The sequence below is a fragment of the Mixophyes fleayi genome, chromosome 4 (genome assembly GCF_038048845.1).
Source record: "Mixophyes fleayi isolate aMixFle1 chromosome 4, aMixFle1.hap1, whole genome shotgun sequence".
Lineage (NCBI taxonomy): Eukaryota > Metazoa > Chordata > Amphibia > Anura > Limnodynastidae > Mixophyes > Mixophyes fleayi.
In genome coordinates this window covers 254,685,993-254,707,354 of record NC_134405.1, presented here as the reverse complement: position 1 = coordinate 254,707,354, position 21,362 = coordinate 254,685,993, and the positions used below count along the sequence as shown (strand labels likewise).

At 40.3% G+C, this 21,362-nt stretch overlaps 1 protein-coding gene across 2 annotated transcripts in view; it reads right to left on the bottom strand.

Annotated features, from left to right (window-relative positions):
• Nucleotides 1-21,362, bottom strand: part of DPYSL3 (dihydropyrimidinase like 3) — a 164,692-nt gene that overhangs the window by 38,345 nt on the left and 104,985 nt on the right. The window contains exon 1 of one of the 2 annotated variants that reach the window (XM_075209653.1): nt 16,309-16,551. The exons of the other annotated variant lie outside the window; for it this stretch is intronic. Within the exon in view, the coding sequence (XP_075065754.1) occupies nt 16,309-16,347 (39 nt within the window). The 5' untranslated portion in view covers nt 16,348-16,551. Of the gene's footprint in view, nt 1-16,308; nt 16,552-21,362 lie in introns of those variants that run through there. 2 annotated transcript variants of the gene reach the window in all.

Genomic DNA, 21,362 nt, shown 5'->3' with positions numbered 1-21,362 from the left:
AGTAAAGCGTTGTATTGTCTCTGCCTCCCAATTACACTGCTTCAGGCCACTGACACAATTATGTTTCAAAGTCCCAGCACAATTACCAATGCCGCCGAGACCTTCAGCGTTGGTGACTTAATGCTTTCAATAGACAGCAATCGTAATGAAAATGTGAATGTGCATTAGGGTTGAATACAAGAAACTGCAGAGTTCAGTAATATTTAATAATAATCATAGGTTGATATGATTATAATCCATTTAACAAGCCAACGCAAAATCTATACATCAATTTATAAATCTTTATACACCTGTATCATCAAGTATAGATTAATAATAGCAGCCTAGCACAGTTTCATAGGCTTAGATCACAATTCATATTTAAAAACAGTCTATACGATTGCACTATTAAAAGATTACATTCAACTTATGTAAGAACGGTCACCGTTTATGTTTTACTCCCCCCACCAAAATTATTCCCCATTACATAGAAGGTTATTCATTACATTGTAGGAGAGGAAGGTTGCTAAATAATATGATAGATAAGGTGACCTTCAAATCTCGAATCTATTTTACCAGTTCCAGAATCCTTTTCCACTTTTTACACGGTTTTACAGTTCAGATGCGTTATATCTAATTTATGTTCTTACTGTCTTTCCTGTTACCCAGAACATAAATACGGTCACTTCCTTTAAGTGTATTGTCACTAATTCAGCTACACTTAAAAATCTGTGTTGCTCCAACAACTTTATCTGTGGGACCAGTATGAAGTGCAGACATACTTATACCTACATCAAGTAGGATGCAAGTGTCAAATAACACATAGATGATGTTGTCTTTTTTTTATTTGCCACCGTGCTGATCTTGTCCTGTCAAACCTCACCTCACAGCAGCCACCCCTCCTACTCATCCCAGTGACTTGGCCTTCTCTCCCATGCTTAACCTGGTCCATTTCATGTGGGATATTTTTATCTGCTCCTGAAGGCAGCCCTGACTGTCTGACTGAATTAATCTGGCTCAATTAATTAACATACAAAAAGCCTTTTAGAAAAGTTAATTAACAGAGCCTGGTACATAGCCCTAACTTCAGGAGCATATACATTTCCCACATGAAATGTGTTAATAAGTTGATGTTTTGACTGCTAGAACTGTCACTGCCCCCAAAACCTAGAAAGTCACTGATATCCTATATAGAAAACACAATTAACTTTTAGAATGTGACTATTTTCACCTTTTGTAAAGCTACCAACGCCTGCTTAGCTACTGTGATGATCACAATTGATTGCACAAAAATAAAATCAGTTTATCAGTTAGATGCTTAGCACCAAAATGCATGTACTGTATTTTTTAAAATGTAACGATTTAATTTGTCACATTTTCTGGAACATGAAGCAATAAAGGCATGTAGAACAAGACAGATATTGGGGGGGGGGGGGGGGGAGGCTCCATGCCCACATAAGCATTCACTGGTCAGTGGGCTGATCACAGGCACGTTTTGTGGCAATTCATCAAAGGTTTATTTTTCCACCTGCTTGTTGGATCTGTGTTTGTCGCCATATTGTCCAATCAGGTTTGGATAATAAAAAAAAAATGCTTCTCCACAACTGAACAAGTTGGAGGTAAGATTCACCTTCTGTAGATAAACCTCTAGCTGCAGTGTTCACTCTTGAGGAACCCCTCATACTTAAGCAAGACTATTGTAGTGTAAAAACATACTGTCACGGGCACTAGGAGTTTTACCCTGAATTCACCAGGTGTAGCTACACTTACCCGAGATGCGGACCTCTGGGTAGTGTGGTGAATCAGTGGAACCATACAATAGAATAAAGGAAAGGAATGTCAATAGTATAAATGCTGAGTCTTGGCACCATGGAACTGTGATGGTACAGCAGATTAGTAAGCAGGATACAATGAGGAAAGAGTCCAAGTGCCTTAGCACGCAGATAGCATATAGCAGGCCAGTACTTGATAACTGGATAACGTTAGGCAAAGACCAATCAACAATGCAGTAGAAGAGTCAGCGACTTGCAGCTATAATACAGAGGCACTTGTAGACTTTAGTCCAGCTCATAGGTACCATACTGAGTAGTAGCTATATCACAAGGAGACATGAGTGGTCTACAGCTGGTAGGTTTCACCACAGATGTGTAGAGAAGACTTGTCCAGCGCAGATATGCAACGGAATAGCGTGAGTGGTCCGCAGTTGGCAGTTTACATCACTGATGAGAAGAGAAGACTTGTCCAGGTGCAGGCATATAACGGGATAGCGTGAGTGGTCTGCAATTGGCAAGTTTTACCACTGATGTATAGAGGAGACTTGTGCAGGTGCAGGCATATAACGGAGTAGCGAGAGTAGTCTGCAGCGGGGAAGTTCTACTACTGATGTGAAGAGGAGACTTGTCCACAGCAAACGGATAACAGGAGCAGAAACAGGAAACACCTCAGAGTCTCAAGGGAATGAGAACCAAGAACAGGCAAAGGTAATAGGGCAACAGGTGTCTTAAGTACTGAGAGGTGATTAATTAACCAATGAGACTAGAGGCGAGGTTTTAACGGTTCAGGGTTTCTGCACATGCGCAATCTTAGTCAAGATGGCGGACGGCCGCGGCTCAGGAGAGGCGCCGGCAGGAGCGAGAGAGACCCATGTCCCAAACTAGAGGCACTAACAGTCCGGTGAGTGACACATACCTCCCAATTGGACACGTTCTAACGTGATGCATCCACGTCCACTTTCAGAGAAGGCGTGGGTGTGTCCCACTTTAGAAATTTTAAATGTTAGGAGCTATGGTATAAAGTGCCTCCGTTGAAAACAAAGTTCATACTATCCTGTCACTTGTTAAATATGTCTCATGAGTATACAGACTTTGCACACGTATTACCAGGAGCCCTCCCAGACGTCAGAGGAAGTCTGCAATACTCTCCAACAGAGTGGGAGAAGTGGGCAGTCACGAGGGCACAAGTCACATCATTGTGGCTCATCTACTGCTGCATGATGCAAATGATATGATGGCTCAGCAGCAGTGGCAAGGCTCCTCTGCATCTCCAGGAGGAGAGGTCTACAAATTGGGCAAGTATGTCTCTAGTAAGACGAGAGCTTTAACATTACATATTTTTTTGGTTATAGCAACCAGTTAACCATTGCCTAACATCACTATGTGGGTCCCACCTATAATGCCCAGCCCTTTATAGATTATTATTATTTTTTATTTAAAATATGCGCTGACATATTGCGGAGCGCTGTATTTTGTGGGCATTGTAACACAAACAAATCACTTACAATAACATGAAATAGAAGGTAAAGATGGTGCTGCCCAAATAAGCTTACGAGTCTAAGAACCAGTGACTGAACAAAAGGGACACTAGCGCTGTAATTAATTAATTTTAGTATTTTTGTATTTAACATAAAGGTCATCCTCAACAACTGAATATGGCTTATAGAAAATTAAATCCTCCTATCTAAACTTATTAGCACAGTAGCTTGACATTCAGGCTGCCTCCAGACAAATGTGTGGGTTCTTGAAGCATATATATGAAATATTCTGATGCTTGTATTTGTTGGTGTCACTAGGATGGTCTATCAGATGCTTTATGTAAATAATTGATGAGACAAGCAAAAGTATTGATTTGTAAGTAATTGTTTTCCATATAATGTAGTACAAACAACATTTAGAGCTATGTATATAGGCCCCATTCCAGCTGCAATAACTGTTGCATAGAAATACTGTGCAAAAGCTATTACTTGTAAATGAATAGGCAAGAATGCCCATCTCTTGTAAGCGCAACACTGACAGTTTTCATAAATGTCCCGCAAATAACACCATACCAGGTGTAACCTGAAGATGTCCTTCACTCCATGTATGGTGCTCTACTGAGAGTCATACATGCAAAATTAATGCTCACAGTTTACTTTAGAAAATACCATTAACGATTAATAATTGAACATAGACAAAAGTGGCAGCAGAGTCATGGCAAAGTAAAGCTCATTTCATCTGTTTCAGAGCATATTCTGATTATGGATCTTAGTTATCGTGGCAGCTGGATGGAATATTGTGCTACAATACATAGTAGGCAATAAATTAGTCCATGCAGGAAATGACAGCCAGTTCCAGATGACCCCCCCCAGGCTAAAATATATAGAGCATCATGTGTAGTACAGTGTCTTTCATAATGCATTATAGCATCTATAGAGGATGCTAATGTATGGCTACAGCATAAAAATAGCCAGTTGTAGAAGGCTTTGATAAACAAAATACTCTTATCACAAAAATGTCTACAAACAAGTAATCTAGAAGCAGACACACCATTCCACACCGCTCTGTTCCTGAACTTTTCATTTTTTTCCTGCTGTAGTTATCAGAGTTAATTAATTGTTGAAAAGGGTGTATTTAGACATAAATTACTTAATTAAGCCTAGGTTACTGAGATATGTATGTGACTGGGAAGTTCTGGTGCAGAATATTTTATACTGAGTGAAATGGGTCATGTTAGAAAGACAGTAGAAAGAGAATTCCAAGGCAGAGATTTTAGGCTAGACTGTATAACATACAATCAATCACACGTGACAGAATATGTTCAGTTGGAATAAAAAAAAACAGACCCTATAAGGCAATTTTTTGCATCAGTTGCAGGAGGCAGCAACATATGTGTAACCTGGAACGATGATTGATTATTGTTCCAAAGCACATGAAATCGTTGATCGAGATTTTCAAACTGAACTGAAAATTTTGTTCAACGATGGAAAAATATTGTTCCAATTCTGCAGTGTGTATGCACTCTGCAGAATTGGAACGACAATTTAGTATAAAGTAGGAAGCAACATAACTTACCTCTCCACCGGTATCATATGGAACCCGAACTGGATGCAGGAAGCCTGGCAGGAGCATCTGCTGCAGTTCCTGGATGAGAGATCAGCATGTAACCCACAATGCAGAGCTGCCGTGATGTCAGAGGATGCTCGGTCACATGTGGCAGCTCCACTCTGGGTTCTCCGCTGCCTGCCTGTGACAAGTACCCCTTGGGAAAGTGGACAGGTCAGACACAGGCAGTCCGGGACACTGCCCAACAGTCCGGGGGATTGTGCGCAACAGATAGGTGCTGCTGGCTGCAATTATTCCTGTGACAGGAAGAATAATCCAGGACAGTTGTTAGCCAATGGTTATGACAGATGAAGAGCACAGATCTGAAGGTAAATCCTGTAAAACGTGTACACATGAATTGGTATGCTGATCAGGATATTTTTTCCCCTGCCGTTGGTAGATTCCTAATCATTACAATTTTCCTGTAGTGTGTGCCAAGCCATATGTAGGCAATCGTATAAATCCCAGCTATAACATGTTCTATGACTGATCGGATTTAATTTGACCCGCAATGCCATGAGTGCTATTGCAGGATTAAATCTCTTATGTGTCCACGTATCTTTAAGCAAGGGCCACAATTGTGACGGTAAGAAAATTAGTATACCATGTGGCCACAGGGTACCATCATTAGTACAGCTTCAAGAGCTATATTAATTAAGGTGTCAATGAATATAACTTAGCAAATTGTTGCTTTTTTCTGCAATTGCACTTTTAATTTTGGTGGCTTGGCTAAGGTATTCAGTATAATAAATGATAGTGGGTTTAATAAAATGTGTTTTTATAAAACAAAAATGAATGGGACGAGCCGAAGAATTTCTTGTTTTGGAAATAACAGGTTTTCCATATACTGTGGTAATAGCAACACTCCACATGCAATACAATTAATTTGCAGGAGACAGGCTACACTAGCTACTCTGTCACCTGACTGTTGGACAAACAGCTACCTTACAGTCTAACAGAGGCACCGCTAAGCAATCAGTATAGCCAGTCCTTTAGGAAACCTAGCGGCCGTAGAAAAGGGAGATACTAGATTTAGTCCACAAATAAAGTTATTATTATTACTAAGGCTAAGAGGCCACCGTCACAAATGTTATTTCAATAAACATGAAGGTTCTTCATTAAACAGGTGCTTCGTACAGAAGCAGTGTAGGAAATTGTAACTCTGAAGGAAAAACAAATAAGGACCGAGTAAAAGAATTCAAGGCACAAATCATGTTTTCCATCTGTTAATTATGTGTTACTAACATTACTTGTATATACAAAAAAATGGCAAAAATCACTAACTCAGCAACAGAACAATTTTAGTAACAGGCAAGTATGTCTTATTCATAAATGTCTGCACACATTGCATTACACCATGTGTGCTGGCACCCAAAGTTAAGTGAGTGCAAATAAAATGAGTTTGTGGTGTAAATAAGAAGGGATTTCCAGAAGAAAAGTATTGACCCTCTAAAGTTTGTTTAATTAAGTGGATAGTAACCAGGGGGCAATTCTTGACTCAGCAGCCTATTTTAAAGGCAAAAAATGCAATTGTCCCAGTGAGCCAGCATAAGGTAGCCCACTATGAGACCGATTTCCCCGCTACCCCCCAACTCAGCCTGCTCCTTCTAGCAACTATTAGAAATTAAATCAAGTCAATACATCGTTATTACATTTTCATATTTGATGAATCTTTGTTTGTGGAATGTGGGTGGCAGTTAAGTGATGGCAGTTCTTTAGATCAGCTCTGTTCATTACCTTCCAAGTAACCCTCTTATCACAAATACAAAGCAGTAATACTGTGAGGGCAGTAGAACTTATAACGCAGTTCTGTGGACAGGGTTGTTGCAAAAGATCTACTTGAATACCCAGGGCCGGTGCTAGGGTCCACGGCGCCCTAGGCATTTTTAAAAAAGCGGCGCCCCCCCCCCTGCAAAAATCGCTGCCCTCCTCCCTCCTCTCCTTACCTTGTCTCACCACCGCCACCTCTCTGCTCCGTCTCCTCCCCTCCACTCACTGACACTAGTAAGTGGAGGGGAGGAGACGGAGCAGAGAGGCGGCGGTGGTGACAAAATAGCCTCTTCCCCCCCCCCCCTCCCTGTCCATCTGATGCTGTGCGGCGGCCGTGACAGGTATGGTCAGCGGTCGCCGCACAGTTTTAAAGTATTTTAGAATTCTGTGGCGCCCTCCAGAGCTCGGCGCCCTAGGCAAGTGCCTAACCTTGACTAATGGGAGCGCCGGGCCTGGGAATACCGTCCCATCTACTGGACCCAGTGAGTTTAACTGTCATTGCTGTTGCCATCTCTGTTCCGGTGATCTCTACAGCCAACTCGTTGTCAGCAAAATACCACCACAATCTCTGCAAATATGGGGAACAAGTATCCTGGCTCTGTGTCCAATAGTGAAGCTGGCAAAGCATAATACTGAGCCTACAGCTACTCCAAGCTGGTGGACAAGATTTTCAAGCAGCACAAAAATTAAATGTTTTCCACTGTCTCCTCATTCAACCACACCACCACTAGTAGCTGCATTAAAATGCCAGTCACCAATGGTGGCTTTTATATTGGAGGGTGATACTTCGTCCTTACAGCAGCCAAATACACTTTTGACACCAATAGCTACAATTGTTATTTCGCCTTATGTGTCAATTGTTTGCCACATCACTGAGATTGTAAGCTCATTTGGGCAGGATCATCTTTACCTTTCATGTTATTGTATGTAATTTACTTGTAATATGATCCCCTTAATGTACAGTGCTATATAATATGATGCAGTTTTAGAAATAAAGCATATTTTCCAATTTGTCATAATATAAATACTTTGATTCAACTACCTAGTTTTTAAATGAACATTATGTCAGCAGATTAATTAATTTAGTCAACTGTGCATTCTATGCTGCTAATAGAGTAATTTACTGTATGTAAACTTAACTGCTACTTCACTAGCTAAACATAAAATTACCTCATCTCTATTCTGGCCTTGGAAATTCCATAGTCAGCCATGAAAATGTGCTCGATAGACTCAGATACTCTCCAGGAAAAAAAGTGCTGCTCGTTGGAATGAATTAGCAATGGTGGAGATCACCAATCAAATCCGAGGACAGCATGAAAGTACAATACACACACTGTGTGCGGTGCCAAATCTCATCTGTATGTTCAATGACCAAAGGGATAGGTGCCAAAACTCTTGTGATCAATTGCCAAAACATCTGGAGACCAAGAACTAGATTCAATTTTAAAAGATTCCTTCCTAGAAAATCCTAGGTGCAGGTTTCTAAGGATCATCCAATAGACAGGTAAATGACAAGTCTCTGGGGCATTAGCAGACACTACAAGTGTGATACAACCTTACAACACACTTATGATCCCAACTATAAATATAAGATTTCAGTTGAATTGATACGGATGACACAAGCGCTAATTATATTCTATAGTCTTAAAAAAATACGGTGTATTCTTATGGCAAATCATTTAAACATTTAGATGACTCAAGCATAACTATCATAATAATAAGGGTGACTGTTCTACTGTAGTTCCACAAATAACATTATCAAAATAAATGACATATCGTGCCAGGTCAGCCATGCTCCCCCGTCAGCAGTATACTAAAATACAGTGTTTAAACACTTTTTTTAATGAATGTAGAGATGGCAAATGATGCCAATTTCTTACAGTTGTTTATTTAAGCTATATATTTGGGACTAAACATACAGCATGTCGTTCCTATGTATGATTGGAGACAATATTAACCAAAGTGGAACATGAAATGTTTATGTTAAAAAAAAATGTTTCCACTGAAAAAATAATAATCTTATAGTTGCCAACATTTAAAAATACTTTCAAAGGAACACTTTGTGGTTGAGCCCATGCATCTAAGCACATCATGTACAATATGTCTCTGCGGACCTGTGGAGGGAGACAAAGCTATAGCAGATCATCTAAATATGTATGTATTTTTGTTCAGAATTTACAGTAGATGGAATGGGACCTTGGTTCAGTTGCTGGAATATTGATGCATTGAAAGTGGGCAGTAGTAAATTTACAGAGGAGAGTATCCTGACAGAACACAGGAATCAATGGGGCTAAATTAATTCAAGAATACTAACGGGTGCTGGATACACCATTCACCAAATTATTCAACAGGCCAATATTAACAGGAGTAGTAGAAGTAGGGATCTGGTTGGAATTTACAGTAGTGGGCATAGCCTAGCGCAGTGGTGGCTAACCTGCGGCTCCCAGACAGGAGCAGATCTCAGTGTGGTGCTCTGGGCGCCAACAGGGACCAGAGCAGCTGACTTCCATGTCGTGTGACCGCCTCTGCAGAGAGGTCACAGTGTAACAGCTCATCCAATCAGGGGAGGAGACAGTGTAGTGCACTCTCCCTCCTTCCTGCTTGGGCTCCAGCGGTAAAGATAAGTGTGAGAGGTCTGTGAAGAACATGTAGTAAAATCCGAGGGCATCAGCTGTGGCTGATGGGCAAGTAACCAGCATGTGGAGAGGTCTGATGGATATGTAAGGGGCACGTTAAAGGGTCTGAGGGGCATGCTGGCCATTTGTTATTTCTTAATCCCCCACTTCAACAGTTTCCTCCGCAAAGTCTATTAGCAGTCCTTTGAACCTTACTCCACTGGACACAGCAGAGAAGAAGCTGAAGGTGACAAAAATTATTGATGATCTAGGTGGTTTAGAGAAATGGTCACGAATGTGGCAACTATGGTTTAATAAAAAATATGCAAAATCATGTACTTGGGTCTCAAAAATATAAGCAGAAAAACTGCAACTACGGTGGAGTAAAAGGATATAGGAATCACTATTATAGGTGACTTAAAGGTACGCAGACATTGTAGCAAAGCAATTGTGAAGGGCATTTGGATGCTAGATGGCACAGGAAGAAGAATTCATATCTGAAAGAGAGAGCTGGTTAAGGCCCTATAAGGGTCGATAGTGAGACCACAAATAGAATACAAGTGGAGATTCATTAAAAATATTGGGTAGCAGGTTTAAGGGTAATCAGAGGAAGAGCCATTTTAATGAAAGGGTAGTAATAGCCTTCTAGTAGGAACAATTAAACACGCTTGGGACAGACCTAAGGCTATCATAAATCTGAAAAAATGCCAAGAACAAACAGGGCGTGAGGTTTTTAAGCAATAAAAATGGGCAGACTAGATGGGCCGTGTGTGTGGTTCTTATCCACCATCATATTCTATGTTTCCATGATCTCTATTAAAACAAGTTTAATTAGGAATGTTATAATAAAGCTGTTCACTACAGAAAAAGAAGGTACATTTGCAGAAACATAACTTTTTAAGGACAGTATAACTATATAATCAACAATTAATTAGTCGCTTTGGAGTTGGGTTACAATGGTGATTCTGACTGCAATTGCTCTTATAAAACTATGGGTTCAATATGCATATTATTAGTTTGATGGGCAGCAGCAGCACAGTGGCTTAGTGGTTAGCACTTCTGCCTCACAGCGCTGGCGTCATGAGTTCAATTCCCGACCATGGCCTTATCTGTGTGGAGTTTGTATGTTCTCCCCGTGTTTGCATGAGTTTCCTCTGGGTGCTTCAGTTTCCTCCCACACTCCAAAAACACACTGGTAGGTTAATTGGCTGCTATCAAAATTTACCCTAGTGTGTGTGTGTGTGTGTGTGTGTATTAGGGAATTTAGACTGTAAGCTCCAATGGGGCAGGGACTTATGGAAATTGATTCCGCAGTACAGTGCTACGGAATCAGTGACGCTATATAAATAAATGGTGGTGATGATATGGTTATCTATGGTACCAGCTACACATATTGTGAATACTGTTAAGGATTGCAGTGTCTGCCAGACCCAGGACAGTGTGACTTAGGATGCTTCATTTTTATTAAGACTACTTAATGCGGTTTGGATCTGCAGTCACATGCATGAAATTGTGGGTTAAGTTTCCCATACAGCCCTTCCCGTAATATAGTGGAGGGAATATACTTCAGCCTTAAAGTAGCAAAAACAAAAAGCTAAATATTATATTGTAGTTTTTGCTTTAGATATTCTGTTATAAAAGCTGTTAGTGATGTGTTATTAATTATAACAATAGTGGGTCTCAAAACAGTCCACAGGGAATGATTAAAAAGGTCACAAATTTAGGATACCCTAAAACACATACCCTGCAGTAGAGCTAATCATTCATTTTGGATTGCTAGAGTTTTTAAAAGAGTGAATAACAACCCATAATCTGTTTTTATTTATTTTTGAATTATGACAAAAATAAAGACAACAGTCAACAAAATCCCACTCTGTTCAATGTATAATGAGATCCACACTACACCAATTGGCTTAGCTTAGTTAATTGCCAACCAGACATTTCACAAGGCGTCTTGTCGGTTTTATCATAGGTGCTTTCACACATTCAGCAACTATAGGCAGACACCTATGCTGGCTTCTGGCAAATACAACCCTAACTTGCAATAAAAGTCATGCTAACACGAGATATATAATGCTTCAACAGCTCATTGTAAGAATTAAAAAGATACCATTTATAAAGGATGAGTCAGAATAAGTCTAATTACAAACTCGTGAAACAAAAAGCAGCATATTACACCCCACCCTACAGCATATTTTCAAGCACATCTTTGTGTTGGAAGACATAGTCTCTACTCAAGTGTCCAACGGTCACGTTGAAATGATGCGCACACAACTTCAACTGGGATAACCTTACCAGATATGTAAAAACTGTAGTATAAGCGATTATATTTTGCTACATTATGCATCACACATACTTGGAATAAAAAATCTAATTGAGATATTTGTCAAACCAAAGCAGGCTGTTTTTAACACAGGATGTATATTCATGATTATTGACCCAAAGGCTTTGCCTGTGTTCCTTTATTGCCTACGAATTCATACATGTGACACACAGAAGGGCACCATACAATTCTTTAGGGAATAATTGAAAGGCTGGCCCCTCATCCAATATAATCACCATGCTGCACTACCCACCCCCCTTTATTGTAACTAAACCTAATAGTTAATGAGCCCAGCCCCCACGTTCCATCTTCTCCCATCTACTCAGTGGTCTATTCCTCTCCAGAGCACCTGCCTAGCAACAGCAGAAGGGCGGAAGCTGCCTGAGATACTGATGCTACAGACAGGATTTGAAAACTAGAGGGACAAAGAGAGAGAATATATATATATATATATATATCCTAAGAAAGTGCATCTGTAAGGCCATATGTACTAAAAAGATGGGTTTTATTTAAATAGCTTAGAAGCACATAGTATAATTGATACATCAAAATTGAAGTTGCCATTTTGTCATTTATGGTCCTATTTAACAAAGGGCAAAAAGCCTTATTTCCAGCTAAAACATTTTCTTATCAAGCCCCTCCCTGACTGATGGCTATCACTGGCATTCACTTTCACCAGGTCTATCTGGGGAAGCCCATTTTACATACCGACCTTAAAATGTTGACAGGCTAAATGCCGACACTTGCATTGTGTAGACAGGTGGACAATGTCGTCAGTATGACTGGCGACACTGTGAATGTCGCCAATCACAATGCTGACATTAAAAGACCAATGTCGCCAGGTCCGGGGTATAGCCGCCGGACCTAGCAGCATTGGTTTCTTAATATCAGCATTGTGATTGGCGACATTCACAGTGTCGCCAGTCATACTGACGACATTGTCCACCTGTCTACACAATGCAAGTGTCGGCATTTAGCCTGTCAACATTTTCACGTCGGCAGGTTAAGTAAACGTACCTAACACAGTAGGTCTTGTCCTTCTCCACTTATCACTTGGTGCTGTCACTTCAGGAAACTAAACTAAAACTCCAGGAAGAAGAAGTCATTCTTCAACCAAGGAAGGCTTCTAGAGACTATGATGTGCATACATCACATCAGTATTCTGGTATGGCCTCATCTAGAATACGGTGTTCAGTTCAGCAGGCCATATATAAATACATTAAAGACTGTACAAAGAAGGGTAACTAAAATAGTGCATGGCCTACAGCACAAAACGTACCTGAAAAGACTAAAATAATTTAATATGTATAGTTTGGAGCAGAAAAGGGGGACATGATAGAAACTTTCAGATATATAAAGGGTTTGAACAAGGTATATGAGGGAAACATTCTTCAAAGGAAGCGAAGTACTAGAACACAAGGACATGCACGGATACTGGAGGGAAGTAGGTTCAGAGGGAATATGAGTAAAAAACTACTTCACAGAAAGGGTAGTGAATAAGGGTAGGGAATAGCCTCCCATCAGAGGTGGTAGAGGCTTATACAGTAGAGCAATTTAAACATGCTTGGGATAGACATAAGGATATTGTTACAAAGAATGAAAGATCAAATAGGGTACATACACATACACACACACACACATACACACACACCTCAGGACAAGTATTTTAATGTTTTTATTTTCTACCAGTAAATTAGTTGACAGGTACATAACTGACTCTTGCCATTTTCAGTCACACACACTTTATATATGGGGAGTGTTTAGAGAAAATCTACAGCACGTTGCTTTAAAATACATCTGTGTATTTTTTTTAGATTGGTCAAATTTTTGTAATGGATTCACAGTGGGAGCTTTTTATCTTCTATTGGCCAATCAGTGCTATAGTTAGTGGAAACAGCATATGGTTCAATATCAAAATCAATTCATGTGACTGAAAACATACAAACCATTAATTGCAATTTGGTAGGGAATGAAAAAAAAGGACAAGTGTATGAAACAAGTTATATCCATGCATAGATGAATATTTCAGGGTGTGGCCGTCTTAAAAGCAGGAATCCCTCAGCAGGAAGGTTTTTCTTCTAGTTCAAATTAACTGAAATAACCTCTCCCATGAGAGAGAGCACAAGGGACCAGGAATGGTATTGTTCTTAGCAGAAAAATAATGTCTATTACACAGGGAAATATTTCATAAATTAATATAAAACTGCCTATATGTAAGGACAGTCTCTATACATGTTATATACTTAATAATAATGATAAAATAAATATTTCATATCATACACAGTATTCATTCAATAATGATACAACAGGCGTGGCCTGATGTTCAGACACACCGGAACTATCCACAATTGGGTAATAATTGGAATTGTCTGCTATATATAACTCTTCCCATTGGCAATCTGTTGTAGTCTTCATCATTAATACTAAATTATTTGTTTTTATCTGGTATATTTTTAATCCTTAATATTTTAAAATAAAATTATAAAATTGCTCCATAGAGCTCTCTTTCTTTTTTCTTTTGTGTACAGATTCCTATGCCTGGATGAAGATCAGGTAATTTGAAGGGGAGCTGCAGACCCACTGGAAGTTTCAGTGCACTGGATTATAGGGGACATTTCAATATTATTAATCTAGTACTGTATCACATAGGCTGTGGTGATCACATATTGAAACAAATATATTTTAAGTGTAAAGGTTAAGCACACCACTTTGCCTTGTGTGTGTAATATATATAATTTTATCTTTTTTTAACATATTAATATGCTGAGACAAAAAAAACAAAAAAGAGGGTGAGGTGCAGAACTGTGGCTTGCAAGCATTAATAATGAACAATTCACATACACGGACTTCAAAAGGCAAAAAAAAAAAGCCAGATGTGTGCCAGGCGTTTTCAAGTTAGCAAGAAACCACAAGACCTGCAGGGGAATGAATGCCAATCTGTTTATTTATGACTGGTAGGAGTATAATATTATACACCACCATTGTGCACTTATTTATTAAATGATTAGTACACAACTTGCTGTTGCTCTGATGCAAGCTGCCATTGTCCAACAGCAAGTGTACATTTTGTGCGTTTGCTGGACAAGATGGATGCTGCTGAGGAAATCCTAAACACGCCCTCAGATGCTTTGTACTTCTACTGCACTTGTTAAAGATAAAAGAATGCAAAGGATTGTCAAAATACTGCAGTGGGAGATTTCTGCTGGATGGCTGCACCTGCCTGTCTCCTAAGACCTACAAATCTCCAGCAAACCACAGGCATACAGCACCAACAATCATTGGCTTGACTGGCTGCTCATACTGGATTGTATCCCACAGCTCTTGATAGGTAGCATCAATGAAGTGCATTGAAATAGGAATCCTTTGTATGACTACTGCTGAAAAAGCATATACAGGTTTTGTGTGGAAAGGGAATTTCGATACATATTTTCTATTAGTATGCATGTATGATGACCCAATTAAAAATTCTACCAATATCACGAGTGTATTAATGAAAATGATGCCTTATATTAACCTGTAAATTTAAAGTGTCTGACTGTATGCAGTAACTATATTCCTCAAAACCTTAAAGGGGAAACAAATCTGTTCAGGGTGAGGCAGAAAATTAGTGAACCCTATATGTCAGCCCACAACCCTTTTGTCTAAATCGCAAAGATGGAGTAACTACCTATTCCACTCCCAGTGCATTCCCCGCCCCTCACCCTAAGAAAGGTCTCTAATTAAATTCAGCAGAGACAAAGCCCAGCTGTACATCTTGAATCTGACAATGAAGGACAGGCCTGCTACTGAATATAAGGAACCCAACTGATAGTCTGCAGAGTATAGCATTACACCCATGCTAAATCAGTGCGAATCAGCACTGCAAATCGTGAGCAGATGAGGCAGCCAAGCATCCATACATAGCAGGCTTCCCATCCATTTAAAAAAAATAAAAAGTGAAAAACAAATTTTATTCACATTACATATTTTTACATGCATATTATGTAACAAGATAATCCAACAGTAAAATTAACATTATTATAAAATAAAGTCATCCCTATACAGTCCCAAAGTGATATAGCAGTACGTCTCAGTGCAATACAACAGTGACAATATTATGGCACAAATAAAGGTCACTAACAAAACTGAAAATTTGGCTTGATTTTTACGGTTTCTAAATTTATTACACAGTTGGAAAACCTGATACATATGGATGTGAAGTCAATTCCCATTTATCGTTGGGTGGCGCAGTAGGGACCACCCCTAACCAGCTGTGTCATCCATTCCCTTTGATGTAAGAACCCCTACAATATTAAGAATTTACTACTATACTATGAAATAACCGACATCCAAATAAAAAAAAGGTGTGTTTGCTTATGCAGTAGAAAAATATCCACCTGTCTGAGACAGATTATAGTGAGGGAGCCGTTTGTATTATAAATCTCTATAGTGATCCTTATACAGTCTGGTCAATTTCACCTTCTCAGGATAATCCTGGACAGAGAAGGATTATTCTAATAAAATTGTCCACACGTCTGATGAGCTGCATGTGTTTGCCACACAACTGAATACTGAAAATAAACTGTATGATGAGCTGCTAATCCTGGGGCGATCAGGTCTCCTTATCTAGAAATTTCATAATGACAATGCAATGTAGCACTTGCTTTATCTCATGGAACACCATACGCAACACCATTGTCAGGATTCTCCTTTAATGTGCACTGCTAGTGTGTTACCGATCAAAATGACAGTTTAGAAATGTACGAGCATAGATGCATAGACTCACTGTTATCCTAGGAATGTTCTTCTTGCCCTGGTAAGACATGATTTTTCTCCACGAGCGTCCCTTTGCCTCTGCAGCCTGCTCCCTTTGTGTCTGCTCCCTGTGACTGTTTTGCAGCAGATCAGGTAAGGGGATTTTTGTTTTGTTATTTTTTTTGTCTTAGCAGCCTTAGACAATAGTAAATCCCTTTTTGCAGTGCCAGCTGGGACTCAGAAAGGAGAGAGTGCCGATTTAGACTCCTCCCTCGCTAGTTCTTGTTAGGCAGTGGCCTCACCCACTTGTACGCGCTGCAACTGCAGTTCGCATCTTTACACACCAGGGGGCGCTACGTACACTGCAGATTTCATCGCCGAATCAAGAAACTAGAAAGCATTTTATTTGTAATCCTTTCAGGAACAGATCTCTTTTAGGTAATGCAAATTCACTTGCATTGTGTAGAGCGCCAGGATAATAAATACCGGTTTAGACGTTGCTCAAGTCTGTTGATGAGCTATCTTAATTTCTCAAAAAGAATTAAAAGATGAATTAAATGAATTACCATGATTGCCCTGAGATATTGATAGGGACTATAGTAAGAATATTATGCTGATTGTTCAAGTGGCACATTTAGACTGTCTAAACCGTGTCACAAATGTGGTAGTGTTTGATATGCAGTGTGTAACTCGCACTTAATCCTGTGGTCCTGGAGCAGTGAATGCGACTTAATAGAGCAGGCACCAGCCAAAAACCCCGCTACGCCACCCTCCACTCCCAACTGCAGACACAAGTTGAAGTGGGTATGGAGTGATCCACGTACCCATTTACATGCTTTTACTGGGATTAAAAAAAACTGTAAAATTATATATATATATATATATATATATATATATATATATATATATATATATAAATCGGACCATGGGCCCCTATATTAAGTGCCCTGGGCATCCAAAGCCTTAATCTAGCTCTGTGTGTTTTAAACCACAAAAGACAGATTCATGATTTGGTTGGTTTGGATTGCAGATGTCAAACAATAATGGTTTCAATCAGACCCATTGCCAGAGGTGTCTAAAATCAAACACCTAGCCATGCAGTCTCCATTTGCAAACATTTGTGAAAATGGGATATTCTGAAGAGCTCAGTGACTTCAAGCGTGGTACTGTGATAGGATGCCACCTTTGCAATAAGACCATTGTCAAATAATGCAGAGATAAATGTATACTTAAACTTTAAATAATACTTGAGGGCGGATACCTCTTTCTTGCTCTGTTTTTCTTATTGTAATCTTCCATTTAGTGCTTAAGGAAGTTCCCTCACATCACGATGCCTGCTGGAACCTCTGCTTTTTCTGATCCATGGAGCACTGGGGGTGCAGGGAACAATTAACATCAGGGCCGGACTGGCCATCTGGCAGTTCTGGCAAATGCCAGAAGGGCCGATGGCCAGTTGGGCCGGTGCAGGGACAGGCGAATTGGGCATTTCAATCTATTATATTCTATCTGCCATGCCAGGTTCCGGCATGGCAGATAGCAGTCCATGCGCCTGAGCTAATGGGGCCGGCCCTAGCCTATTAGTGGCCGGCCCCAACACTGACTGACATCCTGATGGCTGGCTCCTCCCCAGGAACCAGCCACCTTACTACCGGTTCCGCGCTCCGCCCCCCCCCCCCCCAGAGATGGATTAAGGGGAGCCCCGGGGGCATGTGCATTGCGGTTCCCATACCCGGAAGCGCCGATGAGCACTGTACACTCACCACAGTGTCCAGCTCACACTCTTTTGCTACAGAACACCGGAGCACTGCCACCTGCCCTGCAGCCCCAGGAAAACAAACAAGGTGAGATGACACTTAACTTTCACACTCTGGAAACCGCTCACTATGACCAGGTTCAAGTTGTCCCCTTAAAAGACTCAAAACCATTGGAAAAATCATTGTTTGCTGCAATCTTTATGACTGGATTCTATTCATTCTCTCTGGACACTGTTGTTCTTATGGTACTGCTGTGATTTCCTCAAAGACTGGTTACAATAGCTTTAATTTTGGACATTGCTGCTAGAAATATTTATAAGACCTCATTGAACCTATTTTATGCATTATTTATTTATTATTTGTCTAATTACTATTAACCATTCATAAATTTTATGGTTTTACTGGTTTACATGTTTATTTTATTGCCTTCAGGGCTAGCAACAATTTTATGTATTACTATGGTGAAAGCAAATAAGGGGCTTATAATTATTAGCTGCTGACAGGAATAACGTGTTATCAATCCTGGTAAAATATTAATTCTATTTTTCTCACTCTTTTAAAAATCGGTTATATTGAGCAAATTTAATGTATTGTGTGTTATTTATCAGTATTAAAATGAAATTTATTTAACGCTAGTTAGTCTCATTGAATGATATTTCCTGCATTAAATCAAGTGCTATCAACAATTAATTCCAAATTCAATAAAAACAAATATCTTTGGAAATAGATGAGGATCCAGGTTTAGTTAAATAACACACTTAAAAATCTACACACTACAGGCATTATTCCATTCGCATCCAAAATTCCTAAAATTGATACGGTATCAGCCTAGAACCTTAACCTTCACCCACTGAATTCCAATATATATGTATATATACATACCTACCTTGCGATCTAATTACAGCGACTAACAAAATCAATGACGCCTAACTGCATTGTGTACATATATCCATTATTAACGTATGACAGCAGGTGTGAAGAAAGCAGCTCCAGTAGCGGGCTATAGCGCCACATGGAAGAAGGTCAGGGAAGGGTTTGGGTTGGGAGGGTTTGAAGGGGCTTTTAATGTAATACGGGTGGAGGCGTGAACTATTAATTTAATGATAGGGTGAGGGTGGGGGGATAATCTTATAATGATGGGTGGGAGCTTTAAATTTATTGGTTCGCTATTTAATTTAATAGTGGTACCATTTAATTTAAGATGGGGAGGTGGGACCTTTAATTTAAACTGGGTCTATTAATTGAATGTGGGGCTGTTGAGTTCTATTTATTAAATGTGACTAGGAATTATTTAATGGCAATCATGGTTTGAGGGAAATATGTATTTTTGTTAAAAGTAAATGTTATTTATTTATTGCCGGGGTGGGGGGGGGGGTCTCTACTGTAATTTGGGTGGGAGGTAGGCTATTAATTTAATGGTGGACTGTAGGTCACAGCTAATTATTTAATGGTAGGTGCTATTAATTTATTTGTGGGGTGATTGTCAGGCTATTCAATTTAATAGTAGGGCGTGTTAATTTAAGGTGAGGTAACAGGACCTTTAATTTAATGCTGGAGTGCTGGTTTGTGGCTATTAATTGAATGTAGGGCTCAGTTTGGGGAGGAGGGCTATTTATTAAATGTGTATATGAATTATTTAAGGCTGGGGAAAGTGTTATATTTATTAAATGCAAATGTTATTAGTTTATTGCTGGGGCTGTTTGGAGGGAGGGAAATGGGTTTATTTATTAAATGTGTATACTATTTAATTTTGGAGCTGGTTGGAGTGAAGGATCTATTTATCAATTGTGAATACAATTATTTTAATGTTGGCGGGAGGGAATTTACATTATTAAACTTGGGTGCTATTAATTTAACACTAGGGAGTAAATGGAGGGAAACTTCCCTTTACAAGGCAGCGCCGCTTTAAATTTAAGCTGTTATCTCGCGGATTTACGGCGACTTGTACAACCCGCACTATGATACATTTACCCCTAGATGTCGTTGGGGTTTTAAAAATTACATGTACCCATTTTTTTTCCAAATAGGGCATCCAACATTCCAAGATCCAGACAAGCAGAAACTAAAGAAACCAGCAGCTGTAGGTAGTGAAAGTGACAAGAACAGGTAGGAGAGAGAAGGACAGTCTGCCAACTGTCCTGAATCTGTTGGGGCAATCACAAATTTGGGTGACTGTCTCTCTTAATCAGGATTTGGTCTGACTGCAAGGACAGTTGGGAGGTATGTCCCACTTCACACTATACTGCTCGTGAAGGGGGTGCTGCCTGCACCTAAAAGTAATGCACACAGTTTTGCCTGTGTATTTGTCTAAAATTTGTCTAATAATCATATTACACTATAAGAGCCTCCCCTGTCTTAAGTGCCCCAGGCTCCCCGGAGCCTTAATCCAGCTCTGGTTAGGGGAAGGGAACTGATAGTTGCTCCCAGTCCCCGCAGAAGGGGACACACAGCAGAGCAAGCCGAGGAGTTCTAAGTATCACAAGATTTGGAAAGCTTGTGAGATAAGAGCTTTCCTGCTCACTCTACAGGAAGTTCCCACCCTGATGAATGTCAGCAGCACCAGAAGCATAGATAAGTACAGTGAGCTGGGGTGGGGTGGCGGGATGTGGCTGGGGAGGGCATGATAACTGTAATGTTTTATTTTAATGTATGTTTCAACACCCCATGTTGACCACGCACCCAACACAATGTGGCCACGCCCTTGGCGCCGTACATAATTTATTTCCTACTCATCAACAGAAGTGGGCCTGTATGCTTTAAATGCCAGGGCTGATTTTTAGTCCCAGTCCGGCCCTGATTAACATGGATGCTGTGGAGAAGTGAAAGTGTCCCTTAAGAGAACCATCCAGTCAAGGGCCACCAATACTTCATCACAGCTTCCTTTAAAAGTTACAACGGCCATCAAGAATGGCCTATGTAACTGTCCGGTCAGGTTTTCCTTCATTTCATAGGTACCTCTGACAATTTAATTTGTACCATGTACTCCTGCATACCTGTGCTGTTTTGTACTATGTCTTCTAGTGAATCCTGACTAGAATCAGGGCCGGATTAACGGAATAAAGGCCCCTGGGCTAAGGGGGCCTCCATTCCCCCGTGAGGGCCCCCCCCCCCGTGATCTGAGCCGCCCCCCCCCCCCCCCCGGCACTTACCTCCTTCTACGGCGCATTGTACACTCTTTACTGAGGAGAGCTCGTGAGAGTGAGACTCACGAGATCTCCTCAGTAAGGAGAATACAGCGTGCCGGGGAAGTACTGCAGGGAAAGTGCTCAGCAGCACTGAATGGGCTGGGGGCGCCCCCGCCCCCATCAATACTGCTGCTCAGCACTTTCAA